We start from the raw sequence: 20,453 nt of genomic DNA on the forward strand, positions 1-20,453 counted from the left end.
TGCTGGTTTCCCCGAGTGAGGGTTTGAGACGATTCTGCCTCACGAGGACGGAACAAAGCCTCACTGAGTGAATCGCGCACCATATGCGTATGATGGGAGTAATGAAATGAGGCAGCAGGTGGTTACAAATAGTGCAGCAAGTGCAGTTGCAACGGGGTCCAGGGGCCCTAGGGGGCCAATGCGCACACATGTTATTTGTATTTTACTTCTCAGCCAGTGAGTAGCGTTCCCATTTACTTTCTTGCACAAGGGCCCATTTACTTTCTTGCACAAGGGCCCATGGCACCATTGCTATGCCAAAGAGATCAGATAGTCTTGTAAGAATGGGATGTTTGGCTAAGCCTTCCCCACATGTGCGTGAAAATCTAGCATTCCGTCAACGAGGGTGATGTGCCAAGGCTCATTGCCTGAGCAGCGAGGACCGGTACCAAAGTTCTCTGATGCGCTGTCTTTCCTCCTTATTAGACCCTATGGTTCCTTTGTATGTGAAATACAATTTGCCTATGTTAGGATGAGTATTTTGGGCTCCATCAGGTGCGAGGGTGAGACTGACTCATACCTTGACTATCGAATGAGGGTGAAGTATGATGTTTAAGAGGGTGGTCCCATTAAAGTGAAAGAAGACAGTATTTTTGGAGGGTAATGCATGTTTGCATAGAGGGTGCTCTCGCGGAAGTGTATGGCAGCATGTTGCTTTTTAGGAGGATTGATGTAATTAAATATAGGATGCCAAATGAGGTAGAGTAGACAGACTGAGCATGAGATACTCAAGCTGAGTTGCACGAAGACACTCGGTTTCCATTTGTGGGGATGTTACCCCAAACCCAATCCCAGGGTGCTTATTTCCGGTCCAGGGAAGGAGACCAGGCTTGGTAGTTCAGGCTGAACTGTTCCCATGAGGCACAGGGTCAAGACTGATTTGCATAGGGCAGGGTCTGAACTGGGGTGGCGAAGTGAGCTAAAGAACGATAATGGATTCATCCCAGATCTGTGACTGGGGGGTGAGTGTCTGAAAAGTTTCAGTGCTCCGTCCATCATCTCATTGTGTTTGCTTTGATAAAACATCCTGGCGCCCTCTGAAAGGGTGAAGCATTCAGGTGCCCTGTGTGTGGGAGAGATGGTGATGTTGTGAAGGGGTGAGGACATGGATATATTCATGAAGTCCTCAAATTTCCTGAGTGATGGCGAGACTCTTGCCCCCTCTTTATGCAGTGCTTTTAATGGGCAGGGGCTGTCCGGTGCCGAGTACCTGCACTTCTTTCATTTGAAAGGGAGAGTACCTGCACTTTCCATCTCTGCTGCAATCCCTTTGACATTAGAGTACTGGCACTTCTCAGGACAAATGGATACTCTTAAATAGATAGTAGCAGCACTTCTGTATTTCCATTTAAAGTGCTGCCTGTACGGACGGGGCTGTAATGTTAGGGCTCCGTCTTTGAGGATGAGGATGATAGCTTTTCTGTGAGAGGACGGCACTCAGTGGCGTCACAGGGATGCCATAGGCCCTGGAGCAAGCAAGGAGAACGGCCCCTTTGATGGCTGTTGAGATAGTACAATACAGGCATTTTCAGGGTTCAGAGGGCCCTGGTGCAACTGCACCTGTTGCACGAATGATAACTACGCCCATGGCTGCACTCAGCTTCCTGTATGAGGATGAGACCCTAGTAGTGGTCTGATGATCAAGTTAAATGTTCGAGGTGAGACCTCTGTGCTGTATGCGAGGGTGAGATGATGGAACGCCCTTAGTGCATGTGGTTGCAGGTGGTGGGCATGAGGAGTCATTTTTGAGGACCGACTCATTTTTCATCATCTGAGTGACCAAGAGCAAGAGAGAGAAAGGCAGGTTGAAAAGGGAGGAGAGAAAGATGAAAAACAGTTTAAATGGGAGAAAGTAGGGATGAAAAATAACCTTTAAAAGTGAGATAGAGAGAAAGGAAGTGTTGTCAGTGGAAGAAAGAAGCATAACTTGGCATCCAGCTGGCCTTTAAGCAAACATTGTGCCCCTGAACATCTATCTATCTGTCTGTCTGTCTATCTTTTTTTTTAACCAAAGGAAACAGAGAATTCTGTGTCAACCTGAGGTGGTCAGCTCTGCAGTAGAAGGTATTGTGACGCTCGAAGTGAGAGAGTGAGATGTTTGTTTAACTAAGCAACAGGGCAGCATTCAAGCAGTCTGTGACGGTGAGATGATCAGGGTTTCTCTGTATGGTCTTACTGATTCAGTGTATATGAGTGTAATCAATGCTTAATTTGTAAAAAATATATAAAAAGCATAAGTGCTGTGTGTGTGGTGTGGGTGCATTGATAGAAGGCTCAGCGTCTTTGACTACCTTTGTGAGGTTGAAGCGGTGGCGCCCTGTGAGTAGTAGGACTAGATTGGCTATGTGAGGTGGGATGCTAGCGTTTCATACTCATGGGTTTAATGCTCTAAATTATTTTGGGAGGCGTGAAGCTCAGGAGCTCCTGTTGGACGTTTGGGCTTCTGGTGTAAGTGATTCGGGCTCCCTGTGCAAGAGTGCGGAATTCTGCTCCAAGTTCCGACCGGCAATACATTCTCGGTGGTAGGGCAAAGTGGTAGGTGATGTGCTGGGCCGCCAGGGGTGGGGGGATGCCGGGGGGTCGGTGCCAGGGGGGGCCCTCCATGTTCTTTGCAGGGAGGCCCCCTCAAGTTTCGTTACGCCACTGGTTTCTGAGACTAGTTTTGAATGCGAACCTGCTGAGATTAGGGTTTGTTTATACTCTTGTTCACAGAGATAGATAAACTGATCAAAGGGGGGGGTTTCAGCTGGTTGATAACCTGCCTTGAAGTGATTGATAGTGCAGTAAAAGGAACTTTTCCATGGCGAGTTTGATTTTTTTCCCCTTGTTCCGGTAAATCAGACAAAGATTAAAAGTTTATCTGGAACATGGCGGCGGGTTGACGCCGGTCACGGGAGCTCCCAGCGCGGCGAGACGGAATTCTGAAAACCATCAATGTAACCACCCGTAGCAGCGTATAAAGATTTTGTATGGTAAATAAGAAGTATGCGAGTTGCTTATAAGAAAAAAAATAACCGATTCTAATTTTTTCATTTCTCTCACTTTTCCCGTTGCTGCGGTTCTGAGTTCCTGTGGTTCCTTTCCTCGCGTCCCGGTGCTGTGTAACGCTGCATGGGGCAGGAGGCGGAGCTGTATGTTGAGTTCGGGGGGCGCCGAACCAAGCTCTGGCGGAAGATCCAAGCAGAGGTCGCCAGGATGGCTTCGGAGCTACGGAAGGTAGAGATAGCACAGTAAGAGGGCAGGCAGTTTTGCCGCAGGAGGACTTTACAACGCGGGACCTCTTTGGCTCCTCGAACGATGTGGTAAGACAGGCGTTTAGCGGGGGGAAGGCCTGGTCCATGGAAAAGAGACTTTATTCTTCCCCCTGGGTCTCTCTCATGGTCCCCTCGAGCTGGCTGTGGTTAATACGGCAGCAAAACAGGGAGAAAACATGGAGTCTGAAATTTTACCTGAACATTCCTTGCGATAGGGCACAGCTGAGCCTGGTGAAGCTCTGAACCTCCCACATACTAAAAAAGGGTTGGTACCCCCACAGCCCCAAAAAAAGCATACCAGTTGCGATCACACCTTAAGGTCAAAAACAAGGAAAAACTAGTTGTAGGGGAAAACTGTTGGGGAAATACTTCCGATTACCCCCCAAAAAAGTTCAAATTTGGCGATATAAAAAAGAGAAGAGTCCAAGACAGCTCGTCTACCAGTTAAGACTACTCCCTCATTGAAATCTTACTTTAAAATAATGGAGCAGGCCGTCATTTCTAAAGGGCAGTTAATAGGTCTCCAGCAGGGCTCTCCCCCGCTTGTAGTGGAAAATCGCTATGCACCCTTGACGTTGGACACTGGAGCCGAGAAAGGGACTTGCCAGGCCAGCCCCGTAGAACTATCCAGGGCCAGAAACATCCCTCTAGTGACAGACCAGCCCTCTAATACTTCATTAATGCCTTCAATGCCTATATCCACTAGCAACAGTGCTATGGGTGGATTAAACAATGATACTTCAAATGGGGCAGAGGCAGGTCGGTCACAATTAGAGTTAATGCTTCTGAATTTAAGGGGTGATTTACTCTCAAAATTTTTGATCTCCGAGGCCAACCAGAGAGGGATATATGAGAAATGCGAGACATTGGAGGGGAAAATAGATGACATTGTACTACGAACTGGGGTTCTTGAATCTGAGGTCAGGGCCCTCTCGGAAGTAGTACAAGGGAACACTAAAGATGTAGAGAAATTAAAGGCCCAAAATAAAACGCTGCAGGAGGATTTGGAAAGGCTCGAGATGCAAGCAAGAAGAAATAACTTGAGAGTTCCTAAAATACCGGAAGGTGTGGAGGGAGGAACATTAAGGCATTTATATGTAAACTCCTAAGAGAGGGGATTCTGAAGGATAGACTTGATATAGACCTGGATAAAGAAATTCAGAGAGTCCTCAGAGACCCCTTTAAGTTGCACCCCGACAGGAAAGTCCCTAGAAAGATTTTAATTAACTTCCATACTTATGCAGTTAAGGAACTGGTCCTGGGGAGAGCCTTAAAAGAACCGGCACTTCAATTTGAGTCAGCAAATTATCAAATTCGATCAGATCTTGGCAAAAGAACAGCGCAAAGACAATGGGAGCTTGGATCCAGAATGCCTGAGTTGAGAAGTCAGGGGGCACAGGTCGAAATGAAGTTCCCAGCTTTACTAAAGGTGATGTGGAGAAATAAGATGCATAACTTTAGTTCCCCATAGGAAGTAGATATCTTCTTGGCACAAATGAAGAAGTATGTGATGTATTATTCGGTGATGGGCGCAGTGCAAAAAGTAAGAAGTGAAAAAAGTGAGTTTAAAACTGGCTATGAAGAGAAAAAACGTTTTAATAATGTGTCTTTGAGTGTCAAGGTTAAAAACAGTGCTAAGGCAGTTTTGAAAAAATAAACTGCTGCTGTCTAATTTAGAGGGTCGGTCAACATGTTTCAGCTATTTGTGACCTTCAGAGTGTCTAGCCTTCCTCAGGACCTAAAACATGTTAGCTACTGCGTTATATGTGCAATGAAAGAAATACAATTGTGAACAAGTAAATGAAAAAATGGAAAGATACAACTTATCGCCCCACTTTTTCATTTCAAGATGCGTGATTCAACCCAAAATGTATGGGTAAATGAGCAGTGGCCAGGTGAGGTGAGGTTATTTACCCGTACATTTCGGGTTGAATCATGCATCTTGCACTGCGCCCATCATTGAATAATACATCACAGCTCATCATACTTTGGATTTTAGTACATCCTAGGAGATCCTGTAAAACATCCCTGTGCTCCTCCCTCACAGTGAGGGGTTGTAGCCCTCGGCTGTACTAGGGGTTACAGCCGGGAGGAGATCCCACATGATGAAGCATGTCACCTCTGGGGAGCGATTGAATTTGGTTTCCCTTTATGGGTTGCCCACGTGAGGGCTCTAGTTAGGAGTGTACAGATACTAGTGAGCAGTAAGGGACACCGCTGGGTGCCAAGCAGTACTGTAGACCTCAAGACGAGTTGGGTTTTTTCATAGTCTCTCGGGAAATTGTCTTTGTAGGTCTTTAAATATTTTCCCGTGGACCCTCCCACTACCGGTTTTTGTATTTCCGGCTAATAAATATCTCTCAAGGAAGGAGTTTTTTGCCAAACTGGTTATGCTATTATTCCTCATATCCTGTCGAAGGGTTTGGATGTTAGAGCACTGGACATTATGGGTAGAGTATTTACCTCGGATGGGATTTCTTTCCACATTTTTTAGTCTTCTTTTCCAAATTCCCTAAAGTAGTGTGTAGTGAGGTGCCTCAAAAGTTATGAAGCTATGACAGTGGCTCTCAGCCTCCATGGTGGGAGACAACTTTTGATTCCGATCTGGAAACCATACAGGACGGTCCCCTCACCCACCACTGCTAGATGCGTTGGAAGGGCGATGCAAGAAGCTGGTATTCACACAAACATTTTGGGGCTCACTCCGATAGAGAAGCCATGGCCTCAAAGGCCTTCTTCTTGGGAGCCCGCCTGGAAGTTATCCTCAATGCAGCAGACTGGTCTTCAGATTCGACCTTTAAGAGATTTTACTTTAAGCCAGTTCCTAACATCGCATCACTAGTTGTGGAGAAGTTTTAAACCAGCATAATCCGCGTCTCCGGTCCCGACATAGAATGAAAAACTTCCCAGCTATTGTAACAGACAGTTTAAATTCTATTAAGGTCACGGGGTGAGGATTAGCCCAGCTGTTATTAGATAGAGTTAACCCTCCCTGGGATGAGATGATCTTCGTGATGGTGAGTATGAGTGTGCTTAACTTTTGGTAGCATTTCCACTGTATCTGTTTGATGGATAGTGCTTTACGTGATCCCAGCATTTCGCATAACCTGTGATATGGTTACGGGTATGGTTATTTCTTGGATTCCGTTTATTTTCATTTATAATCGGACGGGTCAAAAACAAGACGGAAGAGGTTATTGTTTTAACAGAAGTTTGGTCGTAGGAATAAAGAGGAGGCGGCAGCATCAACAAGGGACTATCAAGCACTCCCACACTGCTGTTTGTACACTGGTTTCACGTGGACTTTTGACTCTTTCCCAAAGGGTTATGGGAAATGAAGTCTTTGGTTGTGTTTTACTTGGCTGCTGCATAATAAAAAGTGAAGTACAGTATAATCCTCACCTCTGTGCCCTTAATAGAATTGAAACCTTCTCTTATGATAGATAGTACATTTTCCATTCTTGTGCCTTGATGTTTTCTGAAGCAACAGTTTCAAGGTCAGAATTAGAATGGTATTCTCTCTACACCTTCCTCTGAAAGCCCCATCTTCTGAGTGGATGGTGCTCTTCTTTTTTTGTTTTGCTAGTTCTGTCGGTCCTGCCAAGTATTCTTTCTATATGGATCAATGTTTTAGGGGTGAAAAATGAACACACATTGCAATCCTCCGACTTAGGTGTTCCTGGTAAGGCACAACATGCACTTGGAACTGCCATTGTTTACAGTAACATTTCCGCTTCAGGTTGGACAAAACTTGGAGAACGTTCTAATAAGGCAAAATGAGATCAGAGAGCCTAGAGAGAACACCATTCTCAAACATTTTACGGGTCAGAGACCCCTAGATAAAACCTGATCTCATATTGGCGTTGATCATCCGCCACTGGGATATCTCCTTTAATTTTGCAGTCTGCTTCTCCCATCTTCTTTCTGTTTTGCAGTAATGCTCTTCTCTCGCACCTGTAAACCCAACAGTGGGGGAAAATAATCTAAAATGTAAGTCTCATACAAAGGGACTGAGGGTTTATGGTTAATGTAATTATAAATGAATTGGCCCCCACCTTCCCCTGGAAGCTAATTCTAGTACTTGAAAGCCTGGATGAGAAAGCATCCACAGCTGATAATGCAGTAAAATTGAACTCTGGACATACACAAACTGATGAAGCACACATTGTTTTTAAAAAAATCCTAAAATACGTTTATTTAATAATTAATCTTAGCAGATAGGAAATCAGATATACAATACAATGATTTTTCTGATGTCAGGGATTCTGTACAGCAGTGAGACTTTAAGAATGCCATCAATTGTACAACTTTGAGTGCAAGAAAAGGAAAAACTGCGAAAAAATACAAAAAGAAAATGTTTTCTCTTGTCCTGATGATTGGTTTGAAAATGCCCATGTGAAGATGTGAAGTCTAATAATGTCAGAGGATTGAAATAGTGACGTGGAAGCAATCAATCGCCATGTTTTCACTAGGGAACACATCATTAAAAGAGGGTAAGGGACAAACAGGTGGGCAACCCAGTGAGCAGACAGTAGAGACTGAAACAGCTGCATCCTGGATCAATGGATGCTCCATTACCATGTCGTGGGGACATTTTCTAATGAGGGGGAAATGATAGGGGAGACTGTACCCTTGGGGGATGGGGGGGAAAGACTTGAGGGACGTTTGCTCCAAACAAATATAGGGATGTCAAAATGGGTGGTTCAGCCAAAAGGTTAGGTGTTAAATATGAAATGCCCTTTGCTTATGCTCATACACACAGACAGAAACACACAGCAACCTGCATTCCAGAGGCGGTTTAAGCCTTAAGGGCCAAGCATGGTTCATTCTGAAGAGCCTCAGAAGTTGACTTGCATGTTTTTTGAAGTTCAACGGTGTGTCCTTAAGTGTTAAAAAAAAACACATAGCAAGCATGAAAAGTACTTTGTGTTTTTCCCCATGGGAGAGGTCAAGAGACTATAAGGGTGGAATGTTCTATGGCGTTGACTCTAGGCCATCCATGGAAGACAGAGTGCAAGGCCTGGGACAGCTGTTCCCCAGTTATACATGTTCAGACTTGGCAAGTAATCTGAGGCAAATTTAGAGAATTCAGGTCAATGCAGAGTCAGGCTATTACAAGGCAATGCGGTGACATAAGACCTAACAGTCAAAAAGAAGAGCGAAGAAAATAGTAAAAATCAATCAGAGCATGGCCAAAATGAATGGGTGCTTAGCAACCAGTCTGGCATCAAGCTTGGTTCAATATCAAAGGCACGTTCATTGCCAACTTGGAGAACTGACCTCCCTTAATAGTCTGGGCTTCCAAGTACCTTGAACATTTTACACAGGCCAATTCCCACACTTAAGGAGACAGAGATATTAACATTTCAAGGACATCTCTGTCAAGGGTAATTCGTGGGAGTGGACAGACCACAGCAAAACAACCTGAAAACTCTTATTTAGCCTGAGGGTGCAGTAGGAATCTGGAATATAATAATTAAACACACCTAACCCCACTGAGGATGTGTAATTTCCTCCGTATTGTGTGTCTATGCACAGAAAGGGGCCCCACTGACACTTTCTCATCAAGAGAATGCACATCAGAACAGCACAAGAAGCTAAAGTGACCGCATGACACCCTATCTCCACTACTGTTCGGAAACTGAAAGAAAACCTAACAGTGTATATTTTGCATTTTTAAAGAAAATATTTCAAGAATGAGTTAGAGGCTTAAAAGTTTTTAACCCAAATCTGATATGTAAAGAAAGTGCCACATGAATTCTGAAGGGTATAGTACGAAACCTTAAAGACAGTGCTTCATTTACATCTTCACACTGTGGCTCACTTGTGTAAGCGGTGGCAGAAGTGTGGTGCATGGAAATTCACCCCGCTGAGACGAAAATGGGATAATTTAGAAACACTCAAGCCTGACACACTACAAACAACAATACAATGATATCTATACAGAATGGCGTCAGACCAATTTAGGCTGCCATCTCAGAGGTGAAAGCTGTAATTCTGCAGTGTTCAAGTAAGATCTTTTACTCATAAACCTACTAAACTAACCAGATGATTTTCCTTGTCTGACATGCTTGTACATGCTTCTGAAACTGTGTAAAACAGTCACCGCAAAGAATGCCACTTGGCGAGTCTGTCTGGAACTTATTTAGGGCCAGTATGTCCTTAATGAGCAAAGCATGCCAGCACAATAAACTCTCTAAGCAGCAAACATTTTGGCAGAATTCTGCAGGAAGCTAGGCTCTTGATCCTTTGTCTTCTGGAGCAAAATATTGTATTGTAGCTGAACTAAAAAATGGCATTGGTTTTACTAAGCAATCCAAGCAAATAATGCCCAACATGAGAAGGGCAGTTTACCTTTCTGTAATTGTAAGGCAGATGTAAATGCATGCTGTAATGCTAGAAACGTCTAGAAATTGCTCATTACTGGAATAGTCTCCTTATAACTGAGGAACTCCACGGTGCTACATGACTTGAATACTTCTACAGGCAAAGAACAGTACTGGAAATATTGGTTACAGGTGAGTCCCGGAAACCATCTACTGGCACAGAACAATCTGGCAAAGCACCTATTCATTGAAGACGTCCATTGCCATAGGAAAGTCCTGAATACCATCTGCTATCTAAAGACTCAAGGAAATGCTCCTCTGCCACAAGACACTCATGGAGACACCCCACTATTAATGAGGACTTTTGGATACCCTCCATACACCAGAGGCACATGGAAACCCTTCACTGTCTTAAGGGGACCAGGAAAACCTACATTCATTCACATGAGACTCATCGAAATACTGCTTTTGTTGGATATCTCCGGAAATCCTTCAGACCGAAACGCTTCCTGAAAACTGTTGCCTATAACAGTATTGTCCTGGAATCCTTACACGGCCAATACAGACTCATGTAAACATTTTAATGGCACCTGGAAGTCAAACCCTTCACTGAGAAAGGAGCCCTGTATAAATTCCACACCCAGAAGGAAGAAATGGACTAGGAAAAAAGAGGGTTGTGAGCATCGTGCACATGGGAATTCGAAACGTTCAGCCTTCAAGTCAACTCCTCCACGTCCCCCATAGCATCCTGACATCTTTGAAATGCGATGCTCATATTTTTGATCCTAGGAAGGCGCTTGGAATGTGCAAGGAATACAGGAGAGAGAGAGAGAGGAGAGAGGGTGGAAGCTCAGATTAAAAGATTAAAAAATCGAACTAAAATCAGCAGCATCTTTGCAGGAGGAATACTTCTATTACCCCTTGTCCTCTACAGACACGTCCTCCCTCCCTCCACCCACAAAGAAAAAAAGAAAAACATTTTCTACTCCTTAGTCAGGACAGCCATGGTCCTCAGATTTAAACCAAATAAGAAAATAAAGGCACAGTTTTCCTAGTTTCTTATCTTGTTAGTCAGAAGTACCCTCATTAAAATGTCCTTACTTTTCCTTCACCAAAATCATGAATTACTTACTCAAGTAACATTTCATCTTTCAGCAGGAAGAGATCCTTTGGGAAACAGCTGAAGGATCAGCAAATTTTGATCAGCCCATTATATTCTTCTAAATTCATCATAGTTACAGCATTTACATCCTCTGCCCCGATAAGAGCAGCTGTGTTCATTGATGCCTGGTCACATTATATTCCACCATCGTTTGTGAATTTGCTTACGCTCCAGATTGGTGGGATATGCAACTGATCTTCATGAAGCCTAGTACAACTCACTAACACAACTCTCCCCCTGTTCCTCCAAACCAGAACAGAGTTTTGCCTGGCAGTGGACTTGCTTCAGCGGTTGGCAATAGCTCATCTGTTTTGATGGGTACTAAAAAAAAAGCACATGCCTGCTAGTTGAGGAGAGCAGGTCACATGAGGGGAAGAGATTGGTGGGGGCATGGGGATTTTAGAGGTTTAAGAACTAGTACAGTAACATCTGTATATCCCACCCCTGTACACTCCTCTGAGTAAAGAAAAAGGACTCCCTGATACATTTTTATGATTACTCCCTCCATAGAGCATTTGCAAAAATATTTGCACATAGTGTACGAGGCTTGGCCTGGGAAGGTTACAGCATGCGGCTGGGAAAGAAGAACACACAAAATTTCCAGACCTATTCCCGTTAGCATGTGGTTAGGATATGTTAACTTTGGCCACGACAGGCCAGTTCCAGCTCCAGCTCTACATGACCAATAGGGAGGCCTATAAAGTCATTAAAAGGAAAAAGAGTTGATCTCTCGAAGGAAGACAATGCAGCACTCAGTAGTGATTCACAATCTTACTAGAAGTACATTTAGGAAGGTGGGTGCAGTTCAATCAAACCCTTTACATTTACGACCAGTTATTCAGCTGAAAGGCAATTTCCAGAGGCCAGTCTTTCCAGTGCATGTCCCTCTTGAACGCCATTTATGAAGTTGTGATCTCATATGCACTGGATTGTGAAGCGTAGAGCTTCCTTCTCTCGAGCCAAGGTGCTTCCTTCTCTCCTCTCAACAGTTTAGTGCACAGTAGAGCTGGAGGAAAGTTTGAGGGCTGTAGAGTGCGAATGTAGGAGCCAAGTTAGATCTCGGAGTACAGCAGGCGGGTAATGAACCTGTGAGGTAATGTCGTTTTCTGCCCATGGTACAAAGGCATACAGCATGGCTGGGGGAATTGTTGAGTAGCCTGCTGGGAGGTTGAACCCTCCCCCTTCCATGATGCAGAGCAGCCCAATGGGCATAAGTGAGGCTCTGTGCTTCTCAATGGTTGACTACTTATGAACCAATGGATGCGACTAGTGCTGGCTTTCACCTCGCTCAGACTCAGATCAGGGCCGATGGAACCTAAGAAGGAGCAACAACAAAAAACAATTAGAACAAGTAATTCCCTGGGAAAACAAGAGTTATATTTGTATGAACTCCTGGTGACTCTACAGTGCATGGAATTTCCATGGATGAACCTATAACACAGCACTGAAAACGGGCTCAAGATCATGTAGAGCAAGCAATAAAGCTCTTTCATCTGCATCACACAGCTGAGAAGTGTTGGTTCTTTTTAACTTTACCAACCAAAAGGAGATAACTGCCAAGGATACAGGGGTATTGATGGTTAGTCATGTTGATGTAAGAGGCACTGGCGACAAAGTTTAATGGAGTTAATGCAAGAAGTATGGGAGCCCATAAGGCTACTTTACAGAGGTCATTGGTAGAGGCAGATCTCAAATGCCAAGCATGTTGGTTGGGTCAATGTAAACTGTGTAAAAACAGACCTGGAGAAACGGGAAACCCTGATTAATGCATCTTATTTAATTTTAGGCTTTTGTTAGGCATAAATATTTCAAGGTCTCTGTGTAGTGGTAGAAACAAAATTAAGAGCTGAACCAGATCTTAGGAAAGGAAGTGAACTGAAGCATACGTTGTAAACAACTAGAGCCCTAATGCTTCTTTATATGACATCAGTCCAATTATATTGCATTAGACCCCTTATTAGTCGATTTGCAGGCTACTTTACAGTAAGGAAAACATAATTACCTGTAAGGATCGGTTATCAGCCTGCAGTGCTGTAAAATTACATGCTAACCACACTGCTGTCACCTTGAGTTGGCTTTTTGAAGAAACGTTTCGGTTTCAAGGTGACTTGTGATACCTCCTGGGAACACACAATAGACCAGGACACAAACTCACCTTTTATAGTTTCACATTCTGACATAGACACTACCACCATGTTGGATGTGGGTCATTTCGGAGATATATTGGAGGATAAAAGTACATCATGACTAAGCCATTGAGGAGCTTACATCCAATGATTTATAAATGGGCACCATTTCACCACTGGGAGCCAGTGTTAAGTTTCTCAACACTGATTTCAAGTTATGTAAAGTGTCAGCAGCATTTACTAAAATGCAGCACTACTCAGAACCACCTACCAGAAGTTTCCTGACTATCTTTTTTATAGGAATACACCGTAACTGGGGGCGCTAGAGCGCGCGCACACGGAATGGCCGCCTAGCTGTGTGGCTCCCGTTCCCTGGAACAGTGATCCTTTAATGATCCTATGCTACTGGAGAGTAATATTCCCCTAAAGCTACTTAACTGGCGCCGAGGAAACCCTTCTACGATCGGTCTGATCCTTAGAGTGCTGGTGGCAACTGGGACCGAGAAATCAGCCCGATAACATTTGCCGGTGGCGCCCTCGGTGCTGGAGCGGTGAGGAGGTCGGCTGTGAGCCGGCACGCGAGTCCGGTGCTTGTCCTGAGGTGTTGGGCCCGGAGCGCGGGATCGGTTGCGGCGCCTGCTGTGACCTCGGCGCCCGACCCGGCGATCGACCCCTGGCCCTGTGCTCTGGTCGAGTGCTGCCTACCCTCTCCTGATCGCCTGCCCCCGGCTGCGTCTACGCGCCTGGCGGGGCCGGCGGACTCGGCTGAGTGGGGTGCTCCAGATCCCCGTGTGGCTCTCTCCGTGTGGCGGCCGTTGAGAGGAGCATCATCGCCGCTGCCCTGACCCCCGCTGGCGGCGCGGGGTGGTGGACGCCTGTCGGGGGCAGCGGACCCGGTATTGCAGCGGTCCGGAGGGAGGCGGAGTGGCCTCTCTGCTGCTTGCGGTAATACATCGAGGCCCTGTCTGGAGGCGAGTGCGGAGAGACAGGGCTTTGTCCTTAGCCCTGCTGGAAGGTCTGCTGCGTTGGGGGCGCACATGACATCCTCGTGCCCCTGAGATCATCCTGGGACCGGCTGTCTGCTGGAAGGTGGGGCGCCGAAGGGGAGAATCTGGCCGCCACTCTGCCCGGATGTACAATTATTGCTTTGCAGACTGAGACGACGGCTTCACTGCCCCCGCTCCGGCGCTGCTGAAGTTACAGAGCCTAGCATAAGGCATACTGCATGACATTGCCATCGGCTGCAGCCTTACACAGCCTGGTTGGTGGGGATAACTACACATACACGTAGCGCTCCTGGCTACGCAATATCCGGGAGGAACCTGCACCGGCTGTCAATGGACCGTCTGTGAGTAAACCCTCCTTATTGTCGATTACCCGACACTTTCTACCTGTTTGGACATTTTACTGTGCAGTTCTCCTCAAATAAGGGGGATTCCTTGGCGCGCAGGAACTCTGGGGTCATCCGGCTCGGGGTGGACCCACTACTCGCGTGGCACCTTCTCCGGATTAGAGACACTCACATCAGTGGAGCCTGTGGCGACAGGAGACGGAAGGCGCAAAAGCACGATGGTGCGCCCCGAAAACCGCCAATCAAAAATCAGCTTTGAGGGCGCAAAAAAGGGAACGAAGTCGGTCCCTGCCGAGCCTGGGACCAGCGGCGCGAACCTTGCTGACGCAACATCCCCCTCTAAGGAATTAGATATGCAACGCCTATTTCAAGAGATGCGGCAGGGTTTTACCACAGTGGTGGAGAAGGTGGACAGGATGTCCTCTAGGATGGATGCCCTGGTACATAAAGTGGACCAGCATCAGGAGCGAATCACGGCCACAGAACAACGGATCTCGGACAATGATGACATCACTGCATCTCATACATCTCAACTTGCCCGAATGGACAATCTACTACGAATCATAGCAGCTAAGAATGAGGACTTGGAAGCCCTTAGCCGACGCAATAACATACGCGTCACGGGCATTCCGGAGTCCACAGACACGGGCAGGATGGAACTATATGTGGAGAAGCTCCTCAGAGGCTCGATAGGGGAGGATGCCTTCTCACCTCAATTTATCGTCGAGCGGGCGCATAGATCGCTGGCCCCGATCCCCAAACCGGGTCTGCCGCCTCGGCCGATCATCGCACGTTTGTTGAACTATCGCGATCGTGATGTCGCCTTGAGAGCAGCCCGGACTCAACGGAACCTGCACTAAAATGGTGTCGCATTTTCCATCTACCCTGATTTCACTCCACTAGTGCAGGAGGAAAGACGCAAATTCCTGGCTGTCAAGAAGAAGTTGCGTGAGGCCCAGCTGGACTATGCTCTGCTCTACCCGACGAAGCTGAGGGTGACATCAGGGTAAGCAGCGATTTTTCACAAATCCGCAAAAAGCTGAGGACTACTTGAAGACGATCCGCAAAGCACAGAGGAGGGATCAGGAAGGTGCGGAGGATCCTGAAGGTGACCCATCCTCGGAAGCTGACGAACATTGACACGATGCGACCCGCAAGCTACTATCTGCTGTAATCCTGAACTGATGGACTCCACCTTTACTACGATGTCCCAGAAGGCTTGGACAATATACAGCAGAATGGGACTCCTTAAACTCTTCAGTGGTAACGTATTCCAGGGACCACTATCCCTACCCTGGCCTCCACCAAGGGTGGTACAGTTCGGGAGGCTATCGGGGGGAGAAGTGGCTGTGCGTCCTTAATGTTGTTTCCCTTACGGGTATACCCCGCACGTGGGACCAAGTTGTGGGAAAAGAGGATGGGTGGGGGGAGGGGCAGGGTCGGGACGGCGGCTGCTGGCATGATTGGGATGCAGTAGTGGGAGGGGGGCTGGGTTTTCATTTGGGGGGGGCAGTTTAATACATGGAAAGGGCGGAAGACTGACAGAGCGTCACACTAATTGTTTTCACTTGAGCAAGACTGACTTTATTGCATTCATAGTAGCAAGCTTCTACAATAAGATGTGGTGTACATTATGGTGGGTTCGGGACCTGATGCACAATTGAGATGTATGTCATGGAATATCAGAGGGCTAAATAATGCTAAAAAGTGTCGAAATGTGATTGCCTACTTAAACCGCCATCAAGTACAGATTGCCATGTTACAGGAAACCGCAGTCAGGCACCACCTTTGCGAGCAGATGGGCGGGCACCCGAGTCCTCTCTTCTTATTCTACCTATGCGAGGGGTGTTGCTATCCTCTTTAGGCGCACTGTACTCTTCCAGAAGTGTGGTGAATTGATAGATGCGGAGGGACGCTTTGCCTTGTTGTGGGGGCGATTAGGCTGCGACACTGTTACTTTAGTGAATTGCTACGCACCTAACACTGATGTACCCTTCTTTTTCGCAACACTCTGGGGCAAAATCATGGATGTAGGGTCTCGACACATTATCTGGGGGGGGGAGACTTTAATCTAGCACTGGTACCTCAACTAGATAGAGCAGATGGTGTGCTACATTACAAGCCCAGATCCAGAGAAGCACTACAGGGCGTGGTCTCGGAAGGCGGATTAGTGGACGTGTGGAGGTGTCTATACCCCGCCCGGAGAGAGGGCACACATTTCACTTCGCAGTCAGGCACATGGGCACGTTTAGATTATTTCCTTACGACTAGGGAAATATATGCGGGGGTGGCAGGGGTGACACACTTGCCGAGGACATATTCTGATCACAGCCCTGTACTGATGCGCCTGCGTATGCCTGGGTGGGATAACCCTAGACCACACTGGAGGTTCCAGCCAACGGCCCTATTAGACACTGTTTCGCACGGAACTCAGTGAGGAAATTGCAGATTTGTTTCCCCAGAAATAAAGAGTCTGTTGACTCAGTTGAACACATTTGGGAGGCATTCAAAGTAACGATCAGGGGGTATTGTATATCCAAAAGCTGCACGACATTCAGCGCACTATTCACACATTTGATGGTGAGCTGAAAGCCTTAGAAATCCGAATGGTGGAAGACAATAGTGCTGACGCCCATGCAGAGTTCAGGGATAAGCTGACACAATATGAGGAAGAAGCCAACAGGGAAATAAAATTTAAGGGGAAGCACTGGCAGGCTAGGAAATACTGTGAAGGGGACAGACCGGGTAGGGCCCTGGCGATAATGACACGCACTCCGCATGCTCACAATACGATTCTGGACATTGTAGACGGCCAGGGACATACAGTCAGGAATTCAGATGAAGTTCTCTCTGCTTTTGTTTCTCAATATCACGCACTTTACACCACCGCCACGGCCACTGATGTACCATATAATGACTTTCTGGGAGATGTGGCCCTCTGCTGGCTAAGTGATGGCGATAGGGCCTTCTTGGCTGCCCCTTTTGAATTGGATGAAATCCGTGATGCCATCATGTCACTCCAGAATGGGAAGGTGCCCGGCTTAGACGGGATTCCGGCCGAGTTTTACAAGGCATATATCGACATCATGGCCCCTGTCCTTCGCGAAGTCTTTGAGGAATCGCTAGCTGACGGCATCCTCTTGTGTTCTATGCGTGAGGTCGTTATTACCTCGCTATTAATACCTGGCAAGAACCCTAGAGCATGCGACTCTTATCGCCCGCTCTCCCTTTTAAACTGCGATCTAAAAATACTTGCGAAGGTACTAGCTACCAGATTGTCCCTTTTGATGGATCGGATTGTCTTACCTGATCAGTCCGGATTTGTATCGGGTAGATCCACCTCTCATATTCTACGCACTCTTTTTTCCCTGCTTCGCACGTTGCACCCTGACCTCCCAGTTGCAACGGTTTTCCTGGATGCCACCAAGGCCTTCGATTCCGTCGAGTGGCCATATTTATTCACCGTTCTGGCGAAAATGGGATTTCCTAAATTTTGTATTTCCTGGGTCCAACAGCTTTATACACAGCCAATGGCGAAGGTCCTCATCAATGGTCGTCTTTCGCCCTCCATCGCCGTATTCAGGGGCACCCGTCAAGGATGCCCGCTGTCCCCGCTCTTATTCGCCATTGCCGTTGAGCCGCTTGCCTGTAGGATCCGTCAATTACACCGTGAAGGTGCGATACGATGCTTTCAACGCCAGATTGACGTGTCGTTATATGCGGACGACATGACGCTATTTGTCAAACACCCAGACCAGAACCTCAACCCCTTACTTCGAGAATTTGTTGTATTTGGTAGGATGTCTGGTGTGTGCATAAACTGGGCCAAGTCACCATTTTTTCCACTCACTGATGCGGTTGCTGACTTTCCCCTTGACTACCCCCTGGAATGGTGTTGTACGGATCTACGATACCTGGGAATACAGATTTCACGTGATAAAGATGAAACGCTACGCTCCAATTACGGAGTAGCAGTCACGAAACTTACCGCATCTGTGGACCGCTGAATAGCCTTACCGCTTCCATGGCGGGTAGAGCGTCACTTATCAAAATGATAGTGCTGCCCCGATTTCTTTACCTCTTCCTTAACATTCCTTACTATCCGGGAGCCTTCTTCTTTAAAACACTGAAGTCGGAAATATGTCGGTTGTTTTGGGGGGGGTAAGAGCCCGAGGCTGAGATGGACCACGCTGATTCAACCATACGATAAAGGAGGCTTCAATGTCCCCGACTTTGAGGCTTATTATTTGTGTGCACAAGCGCACTATGCCTATCGTTGGATGGTTCCCACTCCCTTCATGCCTCAGCTGGCAGTGGAGGACTGGATTGTACATCCTCTCCCCCTCAACGGACTTCTCCATTGCTCGGAGTCATCCATAACGACACCGTATACCTCCGTCACAAGTACTCTGGACGCTTGACGCTTGGCGCCGTATAGCCAAGAGACTGCAATGCGACCTAATATATTCCCCTAGACTATCACTGACATATCACCCTAAACTTGCGCTCCTGCAGGAACGAGGCTTTCAGCGGCTCTGCGAACGCTTGCAGGTCGCCTGTTGGGGGGACCTCTTCTCAACTGGTCAGTTCAAATCTGCGGAACTGTTCTTCACTACTCACGCACGTACCCCGCTCGAGGTATTTTACTATTTGCGCCTGCGTCAAGGGATGAAAGACATCCTGCCTGACTTCCCCAGTGAACCTGAAGTCCTGTCTCCACTTCAATTTATGTTAAATTCACAGGATGGTTCGCACCTAGTATCTGGCATGTATCGTACTCTCAGGGCGAGCGGCCCGATGCCTGAAGCCAGGGCTCGTTCGCACTGGGCTTCTGAACTAGCAATCGAAATTACCGATGAGCAATGGCTCGATTGTTGCTACCTCACGGCCCGAATATCGGCTAGTAGTAGACTCAAGATAATACACTACAAATTTCTGCAGAGGTTATACTACACCCGGTTAAAAAACATAGGTTCCAACTGATCGATAATGACAGGTGCGAACGTTGCCACGCAGAACGTGCGGGTTTCCTGCATCTTGCTTGGGAGTGCCCCCCTGTTCGCCTTTACTGGCAACAAGTACACAACGCCCTCATGTCAATGACCGGAGAAGCCATACCTACTGACCCATTGCTTATGCTCCTTGGGCACACACCACATGTCCCTAAGACCTGTAGGACATTTTTAGATCTTGCACTGCTCCTAGCGAAACGACGAGTGGCATGCCGCAGGAGTCGGGGTAGAGCCCCCAAATTCAAAGACTGGCTTGCGGATATGACCTATTGCCAAGAGCAACACATAACTTTCACTGAGCTACTACCGATTTCGAGTCAACCCAAAGACATCTGGGGGCCTCTGGTAGGCTACTTGCTAGCTCAAGCAGATGGGGACAACAACCCTGGGAGGGATATCAATCAGGAGCATACTGCCGTTTGAGGGTGTGTTTTTTTTTTTTGATCATCGCTGCGCTCTCCTTTGATTGGACCTCTGATTGAGTTCCACAGACTCTTACATTCTCCTATGCCCTGCTGACTAGCGTGGTCCACTTCTGCCCGCTATCACTATGCCCACATCATCGGTTACTGGCATTACATCCTCATCCACACTGTGTTACGCTATGCCCTCCATGACATGCTTACTCCTCCTTTGATATTACCTCTAATCATTGTGCACTGTACTCACCCTGAGAACCAAATGGCGATGCTGCTTATGATTTTGCACTGCTGTATACTGTCATTGCTCATTGTTGTGAATGCTATCTTAATGTCTCAAGGCTCCATACCCATGTACGTTTGTAGTTCTGGTCTGTTTTGTATGTTACAAAATCAATAAACAGAATTAAAAAAAAAAAAAGAATACACCGTAACTGATGTTTCTAATCATGAAAAATGTGTTTCATGCTTTGGAACTCGAACCATGAAGTGAGTGCTGCATAGATTTGAGATACTGGAATTCGTAAGCCTCTCTTTTTGCAACTTTCAAGACATCACTGTCTATATTTAGATGGGAGTCTTTTTCGTGTTGCAAGCCCTTGATGATCCTATAACAGATTACTGTTCACCGACTGTTTGTAATTATTGTTATGGGGTCTAAAAGTAGATTCGATTTTCTTAGAGACCTGTGTATCATCACAATATATGCAATGCCATACATCTGTGGCTCTCATATGTCACACAGTGGGCAGAATAATAATTAA

The 20,453-nt window shown here is 46.6% G+C and overlaps 1 protein-coding gene across 7 annotated transcripts in view; it reads right to left on the reverse strand.

The window, feature by feature from the left end:
- Window positions 1-7,461: 7,461 nt before the first annotated feature.
- PHACTR4 (phosphatase and actin regulator 4) overlaps window positions 7,462-20,453 on the reverse strand; it is a 597,089-nt gene continuing 584,097 nt past the window's right edge. For all 7 annotated transcript variants that reach the window (XM_078682591.1, XM_078682596.1, XM_078682592.1 and 4 more), the window contains one exon: window positions 7,462-12,096. In XM_078682591.1, coding sequence (XP_078538717.1) covers window positions 12,081-12,096 — 16 coding nt within the window. In that variant the 3' untranslated portion in view covers window positions 7,462-12,080. The remainder of the gene's footprint in view (window positions 12,097-20,453) is intronic.

This window comes from Lissotriton helveticus, chromosome 3_1, assembly GCF_964261635.1.
Source record: "Lissotriton helveticus chromosome 3_1, aLisHel1.1, whole genome shotgun sequence".
NCBI classification, from domain to species: domain Eukaryota; kingdom Metazoa; phylum Chordata; class Amphibia; order Caudata; family Salamandridae; genus Lissotriton; species Lissotriton helveticus.